We start from the raw sequence: 23,751 nt of genomic DNA, 5'->3' as shown, positions 1-23,751 counted from the left end.
AAGACTGTATCATCATAAATGAGACCCTGGGGCTTCTGAAAATAATTTATTCTTAAGAAACAGTGGAACTTTCCTTCCACTAAAATAATCTATTTCATATCCAAAACAGTGCTTCTAACAAATATTTTAAAGATAGAAAATATATCTTTGGGTTAAATATGTTTGCGGACTTTATTTTCTCTATGGTTTAGAAGAGGATTCTGTGATAATGTTACGTGACTTTATACAGTACAAAAGCATGAGTTCACAAAAACCCAGTAACAAAAAAATCTGAGCTATTTAAGTGATTTTCTGAAATATTATATCAGACCTAAGCAACAGACTTGCAAATCATTCCATCTTCTCTCTTTTTGTGCTCCTTTAAAGTGTTCTTAAAATGAGCACATTTTTATGGCATGAGTGGAATACAGATGATGCCTTTTATTACATACATGACTGACATCTAAATAAAAAAGCAGTTGATATGGCATGCTATTTGTAGAAGGGAAAGACAATGCATACTCTGGGAACACAGCATCCATTTCCAAGTAGCCTCCATTTGTGACTTTACCCATAAATGTGTTAAATGGAAGCAATTTGACCGAGTGAATCAGCTGTGGACTTGGATTCAGAAGACTTGATTCCTATTTGCAGCTGTGCTGCTAGCTTTCATGTTACCTTGAGTGATGAATGTCATCTCTGTGTGCTTTGGCTACCCTATGTTTACAATGGGGTAATAAGACTCACCTTCTTACAGCCAAAAAGGTGAAAGTGTTATAGGAAAAGCAAGATTTGCTTTTGTCACGCCTACTTTGTTTAGTATGGGAACATACTGAGATCAGAACTATATATTGGTTGTATTGTATATTAGGTTAAGATTCCTATTAAACAGTAAAATATATTTTAAAACACTAAAACTATATAAATTGGTGAATTTTTTTCACATTAACCTTTGGGTAGAAATCCCTACTGTACCTTTAACATGAAACTACATATTTACAGAGGCACTGTGTTACAGTGCAAGAACTCACCTGTATGGCTGTTCCGTTTACAATATGTATTCGTTGTCGATTTTGATTTGGATGTTAAGTAGGTTGAATTGGAGCCGATGGAACTAGAGGATAAGGATTTCCCAAGATTATCAGAACTCTTCTTTATAATATTGGTTGCTGTTTTGCTCCAATCTAAAAATGATTGAAAAGTTTTACATAAATTATTACCATAGGTACTACATGCCTAATTTATTCAATTATGAACATTTCAAGTATCAGATGCATTTCTTAGTCTTGCTTATAACAAACAGCCTATCATTTTCTTGTCAGGTAGCCTCTTTGGTTCTTAAGAAACACAAGAATTATTCCAACTTGATTTACTTTGCTGTTTACCACAGTAGTTAAAATTGGTGGCTCTAACACTCTAACAGTCATTTGGCTGGATGGCAGAACCATAAGATTTGGCTTTCCAGGATGCAGGAGAGCAGTGAAGATCTGCAGCAGTATAAGGATGCCAAAGTTTCATCACCTCAAGAGAGAAATCCAAAGGGGATGGGTAGGAAAGGGAGGGATAGGAGCATTTACAGAGGTCTCATCATTTGAGGGCTTGATCTGCTGAGGTAGATACTACATACTAGTGGATTTGCACTTGCTGTTACAGGGTTTAACATATTGGTGCACTATTAATAACAATGAATAATAATGGTTATTCAATAGTTCACATTTGAAGAGTTTTGTCTGAACCATTAACACCATAGGCTCTTATACTGGAACAACTTCCAAAATTAAATTAAATAACTAATACTGAAATACTCATCACAAGTGTCCCAATACCAGTAGAATAAATGTATCAAACTACTTTTATATCATATACTTGCAGGTAGGTACAGGTAGTTTCACATGTTCGTCTTGTTGCCGTTATTCAGTGTACTGCAATGGGATTCACAAAATGGAAGAGAAGTCCAAACCAAAGACACATGGGCCACTTTAGTCTTGATTTAGATCAAGACAAGGATTTTGTCCTAAATCATTACTATAGCGTATAGGTTACTATTTCTCCATCCTAGCTATGGCAGTGTTGCAAGGCTTTGGCTTGTTTGTTTCTTTGCTTTATTATAACATGCCCTAAAGTACACTTAATTGGATAGGTATGCAAGTTCACATTTGGCTTATATTTCACTGTTCTGCCTGCAAACTGTGTCAGGTTCATGGAGAATAAAACCAGCGGGTGGTGACGGACTGGTTAATGCTAGGTGTAATGACAGCACATTAACTATACCACTGAGGTACTCAAATCCTTCAGGTTTTTATTTCTATCATACCCACAAGCTGCCCAACAGCAGCATAAAAATATGGAAATAATTTGATCCATCTGTGTTTTCCAGTTCAGGAGTTACAGCATGAACCCCATGGAAACTGAACATACGAAACAATCTGGATGCCTGAGCTGAATGAATATGCTTTTCCTAACTTGTATTAACTCTTTGAAATCATGAATCAGGTTGTCCTACTACAAAGTGAAAGCATAAATATTTTACAGTGTACAATGAGAATGCATTCTCTGAACAAAACAGAGCAAGAAGAAACAAAAGTTTTGATGGCAAAGCAGTTACTTAAAACCTTGAAACAAACCCTGGATGCCAAGAGAGAAAAGACACAAGAGTATTTGGAACACTTATTATCTGGGATAGACTGGCTTACCTTATTAGGCAATGAGCTGATGCCACCTTACATCAACTGTAGATTTCAGCCCTGGTCATTGAGCAAGAACCATATGGGCAAGAATTATATGGTCCACAGTCATTACATCATAAAGCAAACCAAGATCCAGTTGCCTAAAAAGGGGAGTCTAATGCCATCTGAGATGGCCGAAGGTGCTGGAGACTATAAACAGAGTGTCCCAAGTGTTGCACTTCAAAGTGTCCAAACCAACTGCTCTCCTTTCTCTCTGAGAGTCACAGATAAAGATGAACTTCAGTCCTGGAACCTAATCAGGCTTCTGCTAAAGGAATTTGCTATGTTTTTGAGTCTCTAATGGTCTCCCTGAATTACACGATGAAGGACAGAACAGTTTGAAAAGGCAAAGATAAAGGCAAAAGACCTCAGAGTATTTCTATCTGCCTATTAAGAATTGCTCCTATGTCAACTTAACAGTCCACACAATTCAGTCAACATACTGTAATGTAGGAGAAAAGGAATAAGATTGTCTTTTGAATGACAGAGTTTGAATCCTGGATCTTAATTTAATTTTTTTTTTTTTTTCCAGGGTCCAAAGGGCCTTCCAAAACCATTCTCATAGCACTACAAAATTTACCAGCTGTCTTCAGTGGAAAACTGAAAGAGAAGACTTGAAAATTTTTATGAAGTGATATCTGAGAAGTCCCTTGGCAATTGTTAGTACTGAAGTGAAGTGACAGCCTATGATTAATCTATTTTTCCACATCTCTGGCTTACATTGTATTATATTAAAAATAACACAGCAAGCTGTTCACCTGGGCTTTTGTGGACTACTGCAGCATCTAAGGAGGGGAGCTGTGAATTGTTTTTACCTGAATTGTCTGCCAGTCGGAATCTGCCACAACAGAGATGTCTCCTCCATTGTTTCTGCACGTTTTCTTTCATAGCGCAATGGAATACAAATATAAATAAACCTGCGACAAAAGCAAATAAACAGCAAGTGAAGCATGTATTTATAGATAGACAAACAGATTAACTAAAATCTGCTAACAAAAGACTATGAAGTACAAGCAGAGGAAAATAATCTTAAAATTTTCTTACTGTCATCTATGCCTCATTTAAGAGCTATGGAAATTAATTAAAGCTTTCTCATCCTCTAGCTGCTATATAAGCATCTGGGATATCAGAACAGAGAGAACAGGACCCCTTTTATTGACACTGTTGATTCAGATCCAGCTCAGTGTGTGTCTTTTTATTATTCTTTTTGGCTTAGAGGAAAATAATTAAAAGGTTCTGTCTTTGAACCAAATGAATATTTTGCACCCAACAAGACTACAAGAGCCAGATTGCAAAGTAAATACAGATACTGTTATATTCGCAAGAAGATATTTTATCTCCTCCTGTTCCATATCTACAGAGCTGTGGGCTACATTCTTTTAAAACCAGAAGTCTTGTAACTGGCACTAAAGAGTGCCCTTAAAAAACACACTTGGATTTATGTGCATCACATGCATGTACTTGAAAAGATTATGAAAATGGTAAGAATATGTTTGCAAGTACTAATTAGGTGTCCAGCTACTTACTGCTGAAGAAAATTACCTGCTTTGTGCATGCAATTGCAATAAATGTGTTTTAAGAATGTTTTTGCAGAGTTCATTTTTCTCATGCAATTGTATAATCTTTGTTTTCAAGACAGAAGATAAGCATCTACCACGTGGTAAAGAAGGTCTTAACTGGGCGTATGGTATGATTTCATCATTCTACAGAGATACTTCGGAGCTAAATATAGAAGTTGGAAATCTCATATGCTCCTGGCTCTTCCCAGGCAGGCACTGGCTGTGGAATCTTCCATCGTTCTCTGGCTTGGCCTGTTCTTGTTTTACTCTTATTCTCTGGGAAACAGCCAACCTGAGGCTGAACACCTGATGGCAAAATGTTACTGCCAAATCCCTCATGATTATATCTTAAACATGAATAAATGCTACATAATATGGGCAAACATGGTTAAGTGCCATCCTCTAAACACGTTCCTTTATGATCATTGAATAGTTCCATATATTAATGCATACTATGTTTCAGCTGGTAGAACAAAATGGCAGGGTACAGCTTGGAAAAAAATGCTCTGGAGCATAAAATTATCCTCTCTCCTCCAAGGTCCTGAGGTCTAATTTTGCACAAACACATATCATTGAACTGGACATGTATTTGCTTATAGCCATCAGGCCACACTAAGACCACTGAGATCAGTTTACTTTAGGTAAAGGTTGTGTCGTGAAACACATTTTTTGCAAAATTTTTCAAGACCTTGTGGGAAAAAAAAAAGGAAAAGCACAATTTAAGAAAGGCAAACATACCTTAATGCATCCCATATGCAAGCTCTGTTGCATTATGGTTACCGTGTTTGTGTTCAGTAAAACATTTCTGTGTGATTTGTTTTAAACACAGAGTAATTCCAATGCAATCACTAGCAGCTCTTACAGGCTTAGAGATATGCAGTTGTTTGTGTCCCAAAGTACCTCTTAGGACTTCTGCATAGCTACAAACTTACTAGATTGATGCTTAATTAAATTGTGGTTAATGTTTGGAACATTCTGAATGGTTAAAAAAGAAAATGCATATGTCTATAGTAATACGAAACAAATGTACTGCATTAAGTACTTTGCCTTTGCGCTGTCTGGGCTTGGTCTCCAAAATTTTTTTCTCTGTATTTCATTATTCATTAAGTTTACAATGTGCTTTAGTAATACAGCTTTGGTTTTGTTTCCCAGAGCCAAATCAGACCTTAGGCTTGGTTCTAGCTTGGCTCTGACTTGAAAGTATTTGGCTTGCCCAGGCATATATATAAAATGAGCAGCCAAAAAAGAGATGTTCCCAGATTTTTTACTTTGAGTGTCAAAGAAAGAAAAATCATTTCCTATGTAGATGAAATAGCAAAGTACAGTAATACCAGTAGTTGCTGCAATTTACTTTTTCACTGCCAGTGCCCTGAAAACTGTTGATGGAGGCTGCTGGTATAGCTTAAAATACTTGTGCAGTTTTCAAAAACTTGAAAGAGAGAATAAACATATTTACTGAATTCTCAACAATTACGCTCATGCTAATACTGATGAAAGACTTGCCATACTGAACTGCTTTTTGCTGCTAGGAAATATTTCCTGATACAAATCCTAATTTTTTCTTTGCTCCATTCCATCCCCTTACTGCTACATGTGCACCGCACCAGTTATATGTGATTTTAAACATCCTCTTCCTCATTTCTTTAGCTTTGCCTAGCTCTTTCTGATGCAGCAATAAGCATTTTCAGGTACGGGATTGTTATCTTCCTGTGCTTGGTATGACATGCCTGAGCATATACTGTGTCATCATTGCTACCATGATCCATGAAGAGCTCATCACCCTTCTTTTTGCATTTACTTCTCAGGTTTTTCAGTTTCATCTTCTGACTTAACTGTCTTCCAAATGTCCATTTTCCATTGAACAGTGCTATTGCCCCACAGAGACTTAAGCAGTGGTGGTCAACTTTGTGTGCACTCTGCAAATACAAGCTTAATTGATTGCACTGGAAATTCTGGTTACAGAGAACTTGTTCAATTTGATCCTTGGCATGCTTTTCAGAGTTTTAATCTTTTTTCATGTTCTTCCCATACTTTTAACCTCTCTAGGCCCTTCTGAATTTCTAACATAGACATTGCAGCAAATACTTCATTATGCTGCTAGGGGAGTATCAGAATCTGTCCTTTGGAAAAAAAGTCTTTAGTAAGAACTCTACATCCAAACAACTTTTGCCATTTTGCCTAGCATTTTAGGTTGAAACTGAACCAAACCAAAACCCACAACATTATTCTCTTTCCGCGAAAGCTCAATAAATCTTTTAGCACAGTAAATACATCTCAACTGTAACAGATAAAATCCATACAGTGTAGCATTAAGTACTTTTTCCATAAAGGGAAGATATTTTGCTGATCCTGGGAAAATTTATTTTTTATATCAATATTTGTGTGGCACAACACACGCTCCTCCAATGACATTCTTGGGTTTGGTTGGTTTTGTTTGTTTGTTTGTTTGTTTGTTTTCCAGGCAAATTTATTATTTATATCAATATGTGTGTCATAGAACACATTCCCGTCCAATGACTTTCTTGGTTTTTTCTTCGTGTTAAGTTTTTAGTTTTTCTTTATTAGTGGGTAGGGCAAGCGGAGGTGGTGATTCTTATGTCATTTGGTACATATGCAAATTTCAGCTCTGAGCTGAAATTATTTTAAATGTCAGCTATATAATTCTGTAATTTATAACCATTTGATTACAATTTACAGCATTTTTTCAGAAGGATAAAGTACGTTGGAAAAGTAAAATATTTAAAATGTCAGTAAAGGAAACAAAAATAAGTTGACTATAACAGTCACTGAATTTTCCTTAAAGAACCAAAGAATATCCCATACCTCTGTGCTATCTCTCCACACTGAAACAGGACTGAATTTTGTTTCATGAGCTTCTCATGCCTTAACAAAATAGTTATGAGTTTTACAGATTCTTTAAAGGAATAAATTAAGGAAAGAGGCTTTCTATATTTGTTATAATTAGTGAAAGGAAATGCTGAAGGTCATACAGCATCTATCTCAACAGAGATCACTGCAGACTGTTAGTTAGGAATAGCACTATTTATAATACAGTGAATTTTATGGAAAAGACCTTGAAACATTAACTAATTTACCTAAGATATTCAACCCATATGTAGTTGGTATCATTATTCCAGATAAGGGGAAACCAATGATGGTTTGTATCAAGGAAAAACCTAGAGAGCTTGGATCTGAGCTCCCTAGTCAAATAACTGGACATAATATGTCCCAGAACAGCAACAGCTCAAATATTATTTGTTCACAGAATAGAAATTCAGCTTACCTTGCAATGAATTGAAAATTGAGAAGAGGTACAGGAAAGGAAGAGTTAAGGGACCCCAGGCAAAAAAGGCAAAGCCCCATGTCATGCCCAGGAGGAAGGTCAGGCTGACAACACTACGGAGGTTCCTCAGGATCTCTTCCTTCAGGCTCCGATTAGTTCTTTTCCCATTCCTCCCACATATCTGCACCATCACCACAATAAACATGGCAACATTCATCAGAAACATGATTCCAAAGTAGCCGGCACAAGTTACATAAAAGACGACTTCATTCTTGATCCAGCAGCTGTAAAAAAATATGAAAATATGATCATTTTTAGATAAGGCAAACTATCCTCCAATTATTTACAGGATGACAAGGAAAATCAGACTATGTCTGATACCACTGATGCAGAGCTATACTTTAAAATGAAACCTTTGTCCATTTTCTGTTTGTAAATAGGATGAAGCCCAGTGGCATCTTAAGTGACTATGGCCTATAGGATTATCATGTCAGAAATCTGAGGCTTGTACCACATTTTAGTTAAAACTAATTTAAAAGGAAATCTGACCTCAGATACAAGTTGTGGGAACTGCAACCCCATCAGGGAAAGTTTAGACTCAGCATGAGTAGCTTCACCACTTTCATCTGTGTGAAGCATATGACGCTTTAGTAACAGAATGAGCAAACTTGGATCTTCAGCGTCAAAATCTCAAGTTTCTGCCACTTTAGCTAAAGGAGAACTCGTATATATATCTCTGGAGAAGAAACAGGACAGATAGTCCTTTGAGGTAGCCATTTGACAGTCAGCCATGTGAGAGATCTATCTTTTTTCCTCTAGCAGCAAATGGCCAGAATGCTTAGCATGATACTAAAAATGATAATGATAACAAAAATACCAAATGACATTTTAATTTATCATGATGAAGCTTTGGCAGGCAAGGAACAGAAAACGAGGTAACAGTCATATAAAAAGTTTGGCAATTGGAGATTACTATCTGGACATCAAGAGAAGAACATAGAAAGCTGTTGAACTACATTGACAAAAGGCTGGTTTATTTGCAAAGGAGACTATTTTTAGACAACTTTTTTCTTTGCTCTTACCTAGAAGATATAGCTATCATTTAAGATAAACAAACCCAGGTACTTTTATTTTATTTTCTTGACAAAACTTATGAATTATTCTTTTGCCAGAGGAGTGTTTGTACCTGGCACTGGGTAATGCAGATTTCCCTCCAATTTTTCTTACAGCCTTCTTCACACCTCAGATTCAAATAATTTAGAAAACGATTTTGCCCACTTTGCTTGTTTAATGCACCTCTGACTTTTCCAAAGCAATCTGACCGATGCTAATTTATTTTTTTTTCAGACTGTAAATCCTAAATTGTAAGAGATTAGATGAAATACTCACAAGTCGTCTCCTCCTTGCCCAGTAGCATCTTTGCCGTATAACTCTTTGCCATAAACGTGACTTGCATTTGTATTAGCACTCGCTAAAACAATTGCTATCACCAGAGCTGGCAAACCTGTAACACAAGAAAACTTGCAGCTTGCTTTCAAATCTCCTAAACCTTCAAAATCACCATGCAAAGCTGAATTATTGATGTCTCCATCCCTATTGCTTTAGTACAAAGTATCCTGAGTTCTATGTGAGAAAACTGCACAGAGAAGTAGAAGGAAACAATTTTTCAAACAGTACAAATGTATGAAACTTGCAAAGCACTTAATGGGCATTAATGAATAAACCTCATAATGTTCTGTAAGGTAGAAAATGTTATTTTAGTATGTGATATGGAAACTAAAGTAAAATAATCACCCTTAATTACCCAAAGTTAAATTTGCAATTGCACACAGACTCTCATTATATAGTGAGAAGATTAACAAACTATTACAAAAATGAGATCTAATGGAGGGATGGTATTGGGATTTTTTTGAGGGATATTTTTTGGAGGTGCTAATGTCACTGGATTAGGCTGGGGAACTGGGGAAGATGAACTTGAACCTGTAATTTCTCCACTGCTTCTCTCAACAGTAAATGTCTTCTCTTTTTCTACAGCATTATATATCCTTTACTTAAACGTGTCCCCCCAAAAAATGAAGCAAACTGTGTATTTTTTAATAATAAGATAAAGGGAATACTTTGGGCAAATAGACAACTATGCAGAAGAGAACTCTGTGCAAAGAGGTACAGCTCCCACAAAAGAAATGTATGTTTCCTGACTTGCCTTATTTACTTGTCTTATCCTTGCTATGACAAAACAGATTCAAAGGGGAAGAGGTTAATTTGCTTTTCCGACCACTCAGCCCTTGTCCTCTGCTGAGGTTGCCAAAGAGGATGCTAGTTGCCAATGGAAAGACATCAATTATCAGCTGGACTGAGGTCAGTGCTCTAGCCATGAGGTTAATGGTTTTGTATTGTGTTGTATTATTTCAAACACAATATGTGCATTCAAGCAGAAGGCACAGATTCCTGATATAGAAAAAACCAAAAAATAAAAGCCTTGCTGCCTGAGCCTTGCAGTTATTTTTCAGTATTACATTTTCCATTTCAGTCCTGCTGTGTATACTGCTTAGGGCAGGCAGGATCTCTCTGTGGTTTAAACATTGTGCTGAAGCTCAGGAAATTTTGGTTGTTTCTAATTCCACCATAGGCTTTGTACTTGTTGGCAAGAAACTTTAAGCTGGATTTAAACCTTTTTGAAAGTCAATGCAAAGATCCCCATAGGCTTTGTAGTAACTTCAAGAGTTTCTGAATTCATTGTGTGCCATGGTTCTCCATCTCTCATGTGACATTTCCCCTCTCCCATTCTGGCCTCCCTGGAAAGTAAGGCCAGTTTATCTGGTCTCTCCGCTCCTCCTCCAGCTGTAAGCTGCTCTGGGCAGAGAGTGCCAGTTATGGTGTATTTGTGCAGAATTATACAGGGGAACTTGGCGACAGAGAGGGCTGGCTGCACGCTGGCACTGCCATGGGGTGAAGGGAAGGAAATGCTATGCCGATTTTGATTCTGCTCTTCATTTATGATAAAGAGCTTTTATACGGCATCATTTCAATATACATGCTATGTAAATATTGCATCTACTGAACTCACCCCAGCCAATGATACAAAATTTCAGTATGTATCGCCGTATATACGTGTTGAACACTTTCACTAGAGCAATGTACATATGAACAGCTTCTAGTCCCATCCATGTAAAGGTGGCCAGAAGAAAAAAGTGCAAAAGTGCAGCTACACCTATGCAGAGGCCACCTATGTCAAACGATGCAATCCAACCATCAAGCAAGAAGATGAGGTTAAGAAAGAGCAGGGCTGTGCTCAAATTCATGAGGATTTTGGATGGATAATCTCTTCGCAGCTTCCTAATGAGAGAAATACAGGTACATATGATTAATCGGCTTCAATCACCCAAGCCACTTAGAGCAGCTGGGTTTACCAGTTTACAAAGTAAATAAAAGCACAGGGATCTCCTCCTAGCTGTAAGCTTTTATGGCAGTAAGTCATAGTGATGTGTACCTCTCTGTGATATCACTGAAGACTTCTGCTGTATGTAGTGTAGGAAAGCTACCACTTCTTTGGGTCCTTAATGAGCTAATTAATTGCCACAATATTTTAGCAACTGATTTATTATTAAAAACATTTCAAATTAAATATAATACAAAGTGGTTTTGTACTTCAAACAAAACCTGAAGAAAATGAAAACTTTCAAAATACAGTTGAGCAGAAGCTTATCTCTGACCATTTTATATGTAAATCTTTGCTTATTTTTTGGAATATATTGTCCAGTGCATGTTATTTTCTGTTTGTTTGGTTTTTTTAATAGCATAGGAAGACTGAAGATGAGGTCAATTTTCTTTCTTAACTGATACACATTGAAATATATGAACTGAGGGGCAAGCCAACAATTTCTGCCATCTTGGACCAGAACACTATACTGTAGGTAATGGAATAGGAATGCAATCATTGGAGATATTTAGAACTCAAACCCTCCCCCTGCCAGCAAACTATGCTTCTTTAGCAGCTACTCTGTCCTGTCCTGTTACAGGCAGAATGGTTCCTTTGTGTTTAAATGACTTCATTTTCTCTTTTCACTGTTCACAGAACTGTATCACTTCAGAACTTTTGCATTCTGTTGAGTCACTTTCACATTTCAGTAGGACTGCTGTTGAAATTGTTGTAACACTTCACAATTTATTTTCATTTTAATTCTCTTCCCACTTCTTTCTGAAGGGCTCTAGAATGTAATTGTTCTAGTTGGAAATTTCTCTTTTTATACTTAGGACTTGTTATGCTCACACAGGCAAATTTTGTTTTGTTTTTACAAAAAGCCCAGTTGAGGACTTTAAAATAATACATATCTGTTCAGAATCTAGAGGATACTGTACTCCCAAAAGAGAAAATTCTGAGACACAATAGCCTTATTCCCAGACCTGAGCAGCACAACACATTGGAAACAGGAGGAAAGAGTCTGAACTTAGGTCCCCTTGAAAAAAATTTCCACTTACAACATTGTGTCCATGATTTTGCAGGGTTTTTTTATTTTTATTTTTTTAACATAGATTGCCCTTCCTAGACAAATAAACCACACTAACCATGTAACTAATTTATTTTATTCATCACATACAGGTACATCCTTTGTGATGTTTTTCACAGAACTAATACTTACTCAAATGCAATATATGTCAGAAGAGTTGCAGCTGAAAATATAGCAGATATCCCACAGCCTATGTAAGAGATAAAGGTGAGGACCTTGGTATTCTGTGGGTCTATTTGTGTAACGGTTCTCTGAAGGTCCTACGGGAGAGAGGAGGAAGAGGCATCAGTTATAGCAAACACCTTTTCCATGAGCACAACATTCTTTCTTGGTAATTAGTCAAGTAAAACTCAAAAGCACTTTAGCAATACCACTATAACCCTGACATTAGGGTTCATGTTTACTTAGTCTACTTAGTCTATAGTTGTTACACCTCTGACTTCCTTCCCATAGTTCTTCAAAACATTGCACTTTTAAGTATTAAAACTGCTGAGATTAGCAGATAGACAGAGCCTGATACTGATCCTTAAAATTCAGTACCAGGACTTCAAATTGTCCTTCTCTGGAAAAATCTCCCCTTTTCAAACTTTTTAGTTCTGTTGCTTATAGACAACTAACTTTAAGAAGATGTAAGATTTAGGAAAATGTAATTTAAAAGTATTCATACTGAAATGTGCAACATTCTGGGGAGCTTCTGACATCACTTCTCATTATTAAAACTTCCTAAGAGTCAAGGTAGCTAATCATCTATGGGTGAAACCAAGGGTAAGATACTGCTTTTTGGTTTTATGGTCTGTTTTGACATGCAAACTACAGTTATAAATAGAATTGGTCAGAAAAATAGTGACAAAGACAACATAAAAAAAAATAAATTGGAAATGAAGCAGGAACATTCTGAGGATTTTTTTTCCAGTTTTCTGTCCAACTGTAATTGCCACATAGTACCGTCTGAGAATGCATGCCAGTGTTATTTCCTTTTTTAAGGACAAGAAAAAATGAGAATGTTTGGATCTATATCACTGTGGAGTAAATGTGAGCAAATACTGACACATAATGGTGTCCATTCTACAGTCAATGTTACTGTTGTCCCTAGCAAAACTATCTAGCAAAAAGAAATTAATAAAAGGCTGCAAAACTTGCCATTCTTCATAGGAAAAGGAAGGAGCAGGTTTTTTACACACTGTTCCAACCTTATGTAACAGTTTATACATATAAGGAGAGTGTTATTTGAAAACAATTTAATGCCTAAATAAAAGTCAGAAAAGATTATTACAATGGAAAAGCAATTGGAAGGATCAAAACTGTGTAAAAATCTATTGGAACACAGCCCAAATTCAAAGAACTTCTGCCTTATTTCCTAATGCCACAAATGCATTTGGAGAAGAGAAGGGACTCATTGAATATATCCTAAAGAAAGCCCTTTTTTCTCCCTTTGAGGATGAAAAGAGAAACAAGACCACAATTTAGCTTGCAAAAAAGACAAAGAGCTTATGGCTTTTTCATATCTACATTTAAGCATGACGTGAAGACAGCAGCTCTATTAAGAAGGGTCTGGAAGGCCAAAGCTGAAAAAGTCAGTGCATGCAGTTCCCTGTGTGGTTGTGTCATTGCAACAAGTTAAATCAAAACCCAAATACTTTGTCTAGGAGCATTGCTGTGATCAGGAGCAAACAACTTTTCTGCAGGTATGTTTTACAGGCCAAAGAATGTTAATTTCAGATGGAAAGAAATGTTTCAGCCCATTACTGAATATAAAAAAATCACCAAATGTTAAGAAAAGATAGCAGTGTTCCATCTTTTTCATGTTGGAATTATTTTCTCTCAAAAACATTTGACACATGCGAATTGCTGGAGCCACCTGAATGCTAGACAAATTACGCTACTGGGGCTGAAGTGCTCTACATGGTTCCCACTTTCATCTCCCTGATGGGCTCTACCTACCTCAGCCACCCAGCCTGGAGACTCTCCTTAAGGCTCTGATAGAGTCCAAGTTACACGTTTTGTACCAGCCCTCTGTGGCAGACCTTTTCCAAGAGAAGGCCTGTACTGCAAGGCCCCCCCAAAGCTGGTTAAAGCCATTTATAAGAACACAGCAAATACAGACTTACACATTTCATGAAAGAAGATATTTCTTTATACTTTTTTGACATTAAATAAATATAAAACTTGTTAATTTGCAACCTAAATTTGCAAGGGGCAATTTAGCCTCTTGAATCTCAGGATTCATCCTGATGAAAGGGAATTATTGAGTTTCCTTGACTTTTCATCCTCATTAGCAGTTTTACTGACTGTAGGGCATTTTTCTTTCCCTGACAATATAAGTCTCTCTTTTTTGTTGTTCTGAAAACAGTACCTCAACATTTTATCCTACTTTTTTTTTTTTTTTTTTCTGCAAACAACTTCCCACTTTCCTGATCTTGACATTTAAAATCTACCTAGGCTTGTTTCTCATTAGTTTCCCTGTTTCAGCTGCAGGTCATTTTTGTCAGATTATATTGTTAAGGGAAATGACAGAGACCCTCTGCACCTTAGGACTCATTAAGATCAATTTTTTCTGTTTCACTATGGAAGTTGTAGTGCTGGGCCTTGGTTTTACAGTCCCTGCCTTTCTTTTTTGCCCAGCCATGTCCCAGCTTTGAAGTTGGATGTTATAACATGCTATTTGTATTTTGGTATCGCTCAGAAGTCTCAACCCCAGCTCTTCTGTGGCACAGTATTTTCAAAATTTGGAATACTCTTATGGGCACATTTTACTTTTTATTTTACAATATTTAGCCACTTGTAAAGAACATAATAACAACAACGACAACAACTTTCATTACTAACTTTATTCATTATCTCAGTCCAGAATCCTTATGACTAGCTATTTTGTTATGAAAAGATAACTTTATGACAATAGGGGGCAAAATTATGTATCATTATTAAAAATCATGTGCAAAAGGAGTAACCCAAGTAACAAAAATGAGAGTTGTCTTAACCCAAGATGAAGACTGCATTGAGCTCCTAGGAAAGATAACTTAGTGAACAGTGAGTTTGCCTACCATTAGGACCCCGAAGTGCGTGAGGTGGTTGCATAAGCAAACTGTCTCATTTTCATTGGACTCTGTGTGCACTTGGCAGCCTGCAGGGTTCCAGCCACCATTGCCACCTGTGGAAATGAAACAGGAGAAACTGTACTTTCCAACAAACTCATGTCACGCACTCTTTTAACAGATTTCTCACTTCATCTGGTGCAGATGCAGAAGTGCTTTCTCAAACTGAATGAGTGAACATTAAAAACAATCAGGAGAGAAGCAAGTGTCAGATTTCCTGGTTTCTGCAGAGAATGGCACCAAATGAGTGTCCCAGTAATGGACTACTGAGCAGAAGCAATAGATGGAGATATATAATAAAGGTAGGGAGCTTTTTGGTTAATGAGGGTTGAATAAGACATACTATGAGGATCACGCATTAAGACACACCTTAGTTTTACCCAACAATAAGATGGTTTTAGAACTCCCTTTTACTACACTGATGTGATGTCTGCACCTGCCTCCCTCCTACTCATATATCCCCAGGCACATGAAAGCATTTATGGCCCAGGAGCAGAGGGTCCCGCCCTTCCTCTCTGCCACGTGTAATGCAGAAGGTCAGAGGGGGTAATCCTGATGATCCTTTGTGGCCTTAAGAAACAACATGAAGTAAACTACCCCCTTCTCGACCCACCTGAAAAGGCCATTCTGAAAAATAAGTAGATTTTATTTTTAAAAATTAAATGTTAAAGACTAGAATTTGTATTTCTCTTTACGCCTTTCATTTTTCTCTGCTAAAATACTAACTAATTTTGTCAAATAATTCATATTCTCTGAACCCTTAAAGACATTTTTGCACACCTCCAGGCAAAATCCAGCAAATTATCTGACTGGCCCTATAACTTTACCTCAAATTCAAGATAGAATCTCTCAAGACTGTCAAGATATTCCAAAACCACTTAAAACTCTCCCCCACTCAAGCAGTAGCCACTGAGAATAATTTCCTCCCTGTGTGTTTCTCCTTTAATGTGCTTTTAAAGTTTATCTTCCTAACTGGATTCTCTTTTTTTTTTTTCTTTCTTATTTTTATCCTTATGAGTACAACTTTGGATGGTAAACTTCATTTCTTGCAAGACTTTGTACTAAACACCTCCACCCGAAATCCTGCTGCTAAGGACAGTTACTTCTTCCCTCTATCTGTTTCATCATAAGGAAGAGTAACATCTCAGTAGTGATCTCTAAAATAGAAGGATCTGGAAAGTCATCCCAGAGAATGACTTTGTGCAAAGGATGAAGAGCCCGAGTGTAACATCACACATGGGTTAGGCAGTAGCAATGAAGAATGGGCTAAAATGCTGCCTCGTTAATGTGTGTCTCCATATGGGACCTCATCATGCTGACTGTCATCCATTTACAAGGTGGTTGAAGTTTGTGTAATGTAGTTCCTAACCTTCCATGGAGGAAAAACCAGCTTAAGGTTTGTAACAGGCACAATCTTGCAATCAAATAACCCAACATTTTAAAAATGACCAATTAAAAGTATGGCTAAGAACCATTAATGTGTCTGAGCAGCATCACTATTTAATTTGCACGTACAGACAGATCAGTGAAAAACTGCTATCGGATACAGAAAAGTAGAGAAACTTAATTTATGAATTTAAAATGTTAAACAAATTTACATAAAAAAACTTTTTAAAAGAATATTTAACATCTGCTGTTACAAGCAACTGTACTAACCAGAAGAAACGATACAGTCTAAAAACTTCATCAAATTCTGCAAGGATTAATTAAGAAGCAAAATGGCCAAGACTGACTGATTTTAAAACTTTATTCCCCACAAAAAAAAAAAAATAAATTACAGTATTTTTAAACTTACCATTTTTGTTCATATCCCAGAAGACACAGGTAGGCTTAGGATCTTCCTAAAAACACATGCAAAAGTAGACTTTGTATGCCTCTTCAGACATAAACCTCATCAACATATGCATTTACAACAGATGTTTTCCTACATATCTTTTCATTTAATGAGCAGAAGAATAAATATCATTTGGATTGTTGAAATTTTGTTTACTGTCAAATTAGAACTTGTTCTGCTGGAAAGACAGACCTACCCAGATTATAAAATCTAGAGCACTGTTCCTCTGCACTGTTCCTTTTCCACATCCTCCGAATAATGAAGTTTTATTGTCTCACTAAAGTTATCCATGAGTATGATGTCTTTACAGAGTCTAAATACTTTTTAATGTTCACTTTCTTAGGACTTCTCAGTGAATCCTCTATGTAACTGGCCTTGAAAATGTGCAAAAGCCTGCTGAACCTAAGTTGAGGTTGTTTTGTCTGACCTTAAAATTATCGTTATAATGAAATGCAAGATAAAGTTAATTGAACTGTGAAAATTACAAACCAGGTTCTCATTACCTAAACAATTTACTCAGGTAATGCATTTTAACAGCTTCTTTCTTAACTTCTCTAGTGCTATCGTCTCTTTTGGAGTAGCTACTGACAACATGTCTGAGAACAGAGTCAAGCTCACATGTTTTTTAACTGAAACACTATGTGCCAAAAGGTTGCATTTGGTCTGTATTTCCCTAAATTAATTGTAGTCATCTTTTAACAACGTGGTTCTGTCCATTCTTCCTTTGCTGAAAACCACATAACAACAAAATAACTTGGGGAACTGTTAACAAAGCAATTGATGTTTGATCAAATAATTTAAGTCATTCTGAAGTTCCAGAGTAATAAATTGTGTCCCTGGTCACTGGTCATGAACATGGTCATGAACAGAGGTTTTGCCTCCAGTTATTGGCACAGAAATTGCCTCTGAGTGGCAGAATCAATAGTCTTTCAGATAGATGCTAGATCATGAACAGAGCAGGAATGTGTGAGGATAGGAGAGTTTATTTGTTTTTACTTTTTGCTTACTTGCTTTTGTTCTAGAGTTTTTATTTCCATTTGAGTTTATGTTCTTACTCAAAATCCACCCAAATCAATCAGGCTATATGCTTAGCCTTTACTACATATAATCTGCATTCCTGTTTCTCTGAATAACCAGTTTTGTTTTACCTGAATTTTGGTGTGCTTAATTGTAACCTTCACATAATCCTGAAGATCCTGGATGGTTATGTTTCCAATACTGCATGCCACCACAAAACTGGTCAAATTGGCAGGATTTTCTGCATCCTTTGAAAGATTCAGAAAAATATAATAAATGCTTAGACAGCACATAACATAAAAGCTAGAGCACAATGTTTCATTTTTTGCAGCGTGCCAGAATAAATAAATTGTCAGCATTTCTACACTTTTGATTATGCAATATAAGAACATTATGTTTATAAAATCAAATTATGGGTTTGCCTCATGGAAGTTTCCCTATTTTCCTTATAGTCATAAACATATAGGCACAATTATAGAGAGAGGTTAGAAGGCATAAGTTCCCCTTTTAATCGTTATGTCTGATGCCAACAAAATTATAACTTAAACAATGTAGCAGATAACAACCCATTATAAGATTAGCTCACTTCCCTAAACAAGAATGAACTAGCCTTCTTATCTTATTGTCGATGCTGTCCTTTTTAGTAGATGCAAAGTTTTTTGGGAATAACGTGTTTTCTGTGTATAGTTGCTAAATCATCCTCTATCTTACAATGAATGACTAAGAAGTAGTAAACAAATTCAAAGCAGTGTTACATACTGTAGGAGATAATATTTCCTACAAGGTCTTATTTAATTGGAATTTAAATAGAAGACTGATGTTATCACTGAGAAATACCATTTCTAACCTGCAGTGAGAAAGCACCAGGTTGAGAATTTTCCAAATGAGAAGTTTTCCTTGGAAACTGATGATTTATGAAAATGGAAGTGAGCTTCCATTGAAACTTGCATAGTCACATGCCTGGTTAGCCTTGTGGGAAGCTGGGAAGCTTGGTCACTGCCTGCAGCAGATTTTAGGTCAAATGAAGTCTATTGCCACTCACTTTCCCTCCAAAAATCTGGGCTGCCAAACTCCTGAAGCCCCCTGATTCCTTCACTTTACCTTACTTTTGTTAGCCTGACAAGGTATCAGGTATCAGCTTAGCACTGGGCTTATGAGATCCCACCACTTATGAGAGACAGAATAGATTCAGTTATTAAGTGCACATTATCCTGAGAAGAACATTTCATTTAAGAACCATATGCAAGAGTTTTCAAACACAGTATTTCAGATTATACTGGAGCTTTGTGACATAATTTCCTAAAAACTTAAAAGTTGCAAAGGAATAAAAATGCAGTTTTCTAGACAGTTCTTGAGCATTCAAACAAGAGAAAACCTCTTGACTACCACCTAAATTTCAACATCTGATGAAGTCTATGAAAACCTTTGGACAGATTTCTATGGGTTTCAGTGGATTCTGTCTCTAGCATATAACAAAAACTAGAAATAAATATCAGATGGTCTCTTTAAGGAAGGCAATTTATTCTTACTTGTCCTTAGAAAGGAAAAGAAATTATGTGTGCATTGAAGTAAAATACAGATGACTGCTTATTTAGCTATAAGGCTGTGCTTAGCTACAGTTAGGGGAAAGGTTTTAGCCAATAAAATATATAGACGTACAAGGTAAAGCAATGCTGAGGCTAGTGTCAGTGATATAAATCTGGTCTAGTCTAGACAATCATTACAATTCACATATTTACCATGTTTGGACATTATTTTCATGTCCTCAGAACTCATGAGGATGATCCTTCCAACCTAACTTTAGACATGTAAAAAGAAGGTCTAGAACTGAAGTAGCCATTCTAGCATTTCTTAACATAGTCAATGAAAGGAAACTGGCACATCCAGGGCATAATCCATTTTACCTATTCTATACATCTAGGTCAAGTACTAGTTGCCTAAAAGTAAGTGTCCATTTCAGAACCTTTAAGGTGTCCTGCCCAGTCTCCAGCTGCTACTGCAGAAGATCTCACATCTCTTACAGGTTCATTGTCACATCTGTTGGCCAATAGTACCTTTGCACCTTGGGGTGTCTGAAATTGCACTACCCTCCTTTGTCTGGGCAACTGATGCCTAGTCCTGCACTAGGATGAGATGTGTCACACCTCAATGGTGTCCATTCTTTTCCATCAACTGTCTTTGAAGGAAGCTTTTGGATAACAGTGCAGGCACAGGTATGCGCATTGAACACACCGGCCTTTGGTGAAATGAATCCCACCCTGAATAGCCTACATCAATTTTTCATATAGTCTTCTAAATAATGTAACCATCTGATTTTAATGAATGACAAGATAAAATTTACTAGCATTCTCTCAGTTGCAATAAAAAAACCCCTCCAGTGCTGTGAAGTATGATGTTTCACTGTTATGTTGAATGTTTATAAGAAATACAGCTAATAGCTTTGGGAATTTTTTAAATTGCAATTGGAATAAATATAGTTATGAAATACTTTTATACTAATGGATAAAGTTATTGGGTTTGAGATGGCATGTAGAACAATTTATTTTTAGCCTTTTTTTTTTTTAGACTTATTTTATTTTTAGACTTACTAAAATGCAAGTTTTACACATTTTTGATTACTTGTGTTGAACATGTCACCCATTAATAGCTTGAAAAACACACAGAAAAAGGAAAGGAATTTTAGTTGCAAATGTAGGTGCAAATTTTCCTGTTTTTTGCTTTTCAATGACTTATTAAGTATCCCTTAGAAACACATTCTAGCACCTTCAAAGGACACATTCTTCATATGATTTTATGTCATTATGACAAGCCTACATCTGTATTCTTCTGGTTTCTTTATTAAATATATCCATCCTGTTTTTCATAAAAGCAGGCTTAAAATGAATACTATTTTAAATAGTTAAAGATACTTTGGGGTGTATTTCAGAAGGCAACTGAGGGTCATGGGTATTTTCTTGCCTAGATTATCTGAAGAATCTGGATACACTGCCAATAAAAACGATAATATAGGGACAATACAATACTACAGAGTTCTGCGGATGCACAAGAGCCAAAGGTCACTTGAAATACTAATGGGAAAACAAACTCAAGTCTTCTGAGGCTCAGTCTACAGTTCACTATGAAACAATGTTTCCTTCTTAATTGACTCATTTTTATTTTTTTTCAAAATAGGTATGCTTTTGGTTGTTATTTTTCCAAGCTGCAAACTCTTCCTAATTTTTTTGGCATCTACCGTGCAGGAACTATTTATAATTAGCATGTGATGGCACCCAAAGGAGAAAAAACCAAATCTACTTGAGTTCCTTTAGTTTTCAGGTACAGGTATTGTTATCCTTATTCCACATTAAAATACAGTGTGCTTGTGAGAACACATATATGAAAAGAAGAATATTATGTATAGAAACAAATGTTCTCTGGCTGATGACCATCAGCCCAGAGTTTCCAGCTGAATGTTAAGTAGTCAGCTGGATATGAGTGCCAACCAAGGAAAAGAGAAAGAAAGAGTACTTGACAGCGTTATAGGCCAAATTCTCTTCTGATAGAAAAGAATCTGGCTCCACTGAACATCAAGGACCTATATTAATGCATTTTAACAGAAGTTATGCCCTTTAAGAGGCCTTGCTACTTCACTCTGATTATAAGCAGCTGGGATACAGTTTTCCATAGATTAACCCGAGAAAGAGTTTATCTCACATGTGACAGGAATTTGCAGTCAAATCACTGACTTTAATTCAACTTGGGCACTTGGACTATTTTGTCATTCTGAACATAACACTGTCTCTAGTGCCTACATCTGTTATCACCTTGACATTCCTATAACTCATGAGATGCTGTGAAATGATTACACTACAGGAAACTTTTAGCAGCTGGCTTTGTCTCACCCTAACTGAAATGACTTCAAACACATTAAAGTTTACCTGAAAAAGACCATTTTTATTGAAGAAAGTAAATTGAGCCCTGGATATAACTTCAAACTCATCTTGACTTAAATTCTTCAATAAACTTGGTGGCAGAACGACAGAAGCGAAGGCATTTGTCTGATCCTTGTCAAAATCTATCTGTTAAATAAAAACAACAGAAGAACATGTTCAAACAAAAATCAAACCATCCATTGTCACAACTGAGTTCACACCCTTACACAAAGATATCTCAACATGGGTCTAGAACCAATCAACACTAATATGACCCGTACCTATGTAAGAGTTGATGCAATAAATAAATAAAAAAAAGGCTTATGAAGTTTTCCCACCCTTCAAGCATGAGATCAGTCTTCTGCTACAAAAAAACCTATTAGATAAAACAAACAAACAAACAAACAAACATCTCCACTGCTATAATGATGATTTGGAAATAATGAGATGGCAATAATGGCAGTCATAATAATTTTCAGTAAACTTCAAGACACTTTTCCTCATACCAAAAAACGTTGAGAACTGAAAAATATGCTCCAAATCCTTCTTTCTTGAGTTGTATTACTTAGTTTGATCTGCACATCTGAATTAATTCTCTTAGGAGCTTTTCTAGTTTCTCTGTTAGAGAACGGAGATTTTAAAATAATGATTAATGTCATCTCTCTATATTTATTGTGCTATGTAGCACAAAAAAGACATTTTCTGCCATCAATGTAAGCTTAATCTATACTGGCAACCTGTCAGACAGCTGAAAGCCCTCTATGGCACAGGGATGTAACTAGTGAGCAGGAAATAAATGAGGGTGAAAACTTGCATTTCATTAGCTACCAGGCAGTAATTCTATGACTGCATTGTCTCCCTCGGTGACACACTCATGCCACCCTACCCATCAAAGGAAGGGGAACAAGCCATCTCACAGTGGCTCTGTAGTAAAAGCATTTAAGAATTTCACTGTGAGATTAGGAAACTCACACTCCTGACTTCTCCAGAGGCAACTTGCTCATGTATTTATGCCTCTCATGATCAGCTGTATGATTCTAAAAGCACCATTAGCTAATAGAAAGTTAAAAGCCATAGGCTACTGATAGATTTATTTAACTTCTAAATTTTCACTGATTTACTGTGAATAACAGGCACCCTTGGAAATTAGTGAGAAGTGGTTCATAGGTATCTTCTGACAGGGCTAAATACAGTTGAATAAAAGGTTTTCAAAGAACAATTCTGCCACATTAAACAGAAAGTGTGTGTGATAAAGATGTCCCATTAGGTATTGTCTGCAAATAGAGTGGAAGAGGCTTCTATAAAGAAGTGTGGATATATTACAGGAACAATTTAATAATATGAATCACCAAGAGCTAAGTCAGTCAAAGGTTTGGCAAGAAACATAAAGACACAGGGGACTGAAAAAGAATCTTTCCAAATTGCCATGGATACATTTGCTTGATATCTTCTTTAAGAAAAAAATATGAAATAAAATCTGGAAACACTCTGACATACAGCTTGAAGAGTTTAATGCTCCCTGATGAGCCTGGGATAGATCATCACATCGCTGGTGAAAAACCTGGGCTTTCAGAAGGGAATCTCCCTCCAGCAGGGATAGCAAGTATCTTTCCTGATAGGCATGGAAAATATAAGCAGTGACCACAGCTGCTGCAGACTTTTCTGGTAGGAAGGATGCTAAGAATTCTCAGTCAGCTGTTGGAAATGTGAAAGTCTGAGAATAAACTCATGTTCCAATAGGAACATTATAAATAATTTGACAGAGTTTGGGTTTTATGATTATTTAGACAGTGCTGTAATGAATGATTCCAGGGCAAAAAAATTCCTGGATGTCCTCAAGCC

The 23,751-nt window shown here is 36.5% G+C and overlaps 1 protein-coding gene across 5 annotated transcripts in view; it reads right to left on the bottom strand.

Moving 5' to 3' along the window:
• ADGRG6 (adhesion G protein-coupled receptor G6) overlaps window positions 1–23,751 on the bottom strand; it is a 115,623-nt gene that overhangs the window by 6,521 nt on the left and 85,351 nt on the right. For all 5 annotated transcript variants that reach the window (XM_075035859.1, XM_075035854.1, XM_075035858.1 and 2 more), the window contains 10 exons: window positions 21,916–22,056; window positions 18,130–18,246; window positions 16,943–16,988; window positions 15,097–15,203; window positions 12,188–12,315; window positions 10,615–10,883; window positions 8,937–9,051; window positions 7,548–7,831; window positions 3,521–3,622; window positions 1,011–1,163 (listed from right to left, as the gene is read on the bottom strand). In XM_075035859.1, coding sequence (XP_074891960.1) covers window positions 1,011–1,163; window positions 3,521–3,622; window positions 7,548–7,831; window positions 8,937–9,051; window positions 10,615–10,883; window positions 12,188–12,315; window positions 15,097–15,203; window positions 16,943–16,988; window positions 18,130–18,246; window positions 21,916–22,056 — 1,462 coding nt within the window. The remainder of the gene's footprint in view (window positions 1–1,010; window positions 1,164–3,520; window positions 3,623–7,547; window positions 7,832–8,936; window positions 9,052–10,614; window positions 10,884–12,187; window positions 12,316–15,096; window positions 15,204–16,942; window positions 16,989–18,129; window positions 18,247–21,915; window positions 22,057–23,751) is intronic.

This window comes from Buteo buteo, chromosome 9 (assembly GCF_964188355.1).
Source record: "Buteo buteo chromosome 9, bButBut1.hap1.1, whole genome shotgun sequence".
NCBI classification, from domain to species: Eukaryota; Metazoa; Chordata; class Aves; order Accipitriformes; family Accipitridae; genus Buteo; species Buteo buteo.
Note: the sequence above shows the minus strand (reverse complement) of the source record. Positions and strands in the feature narration are given on the sequence as shown.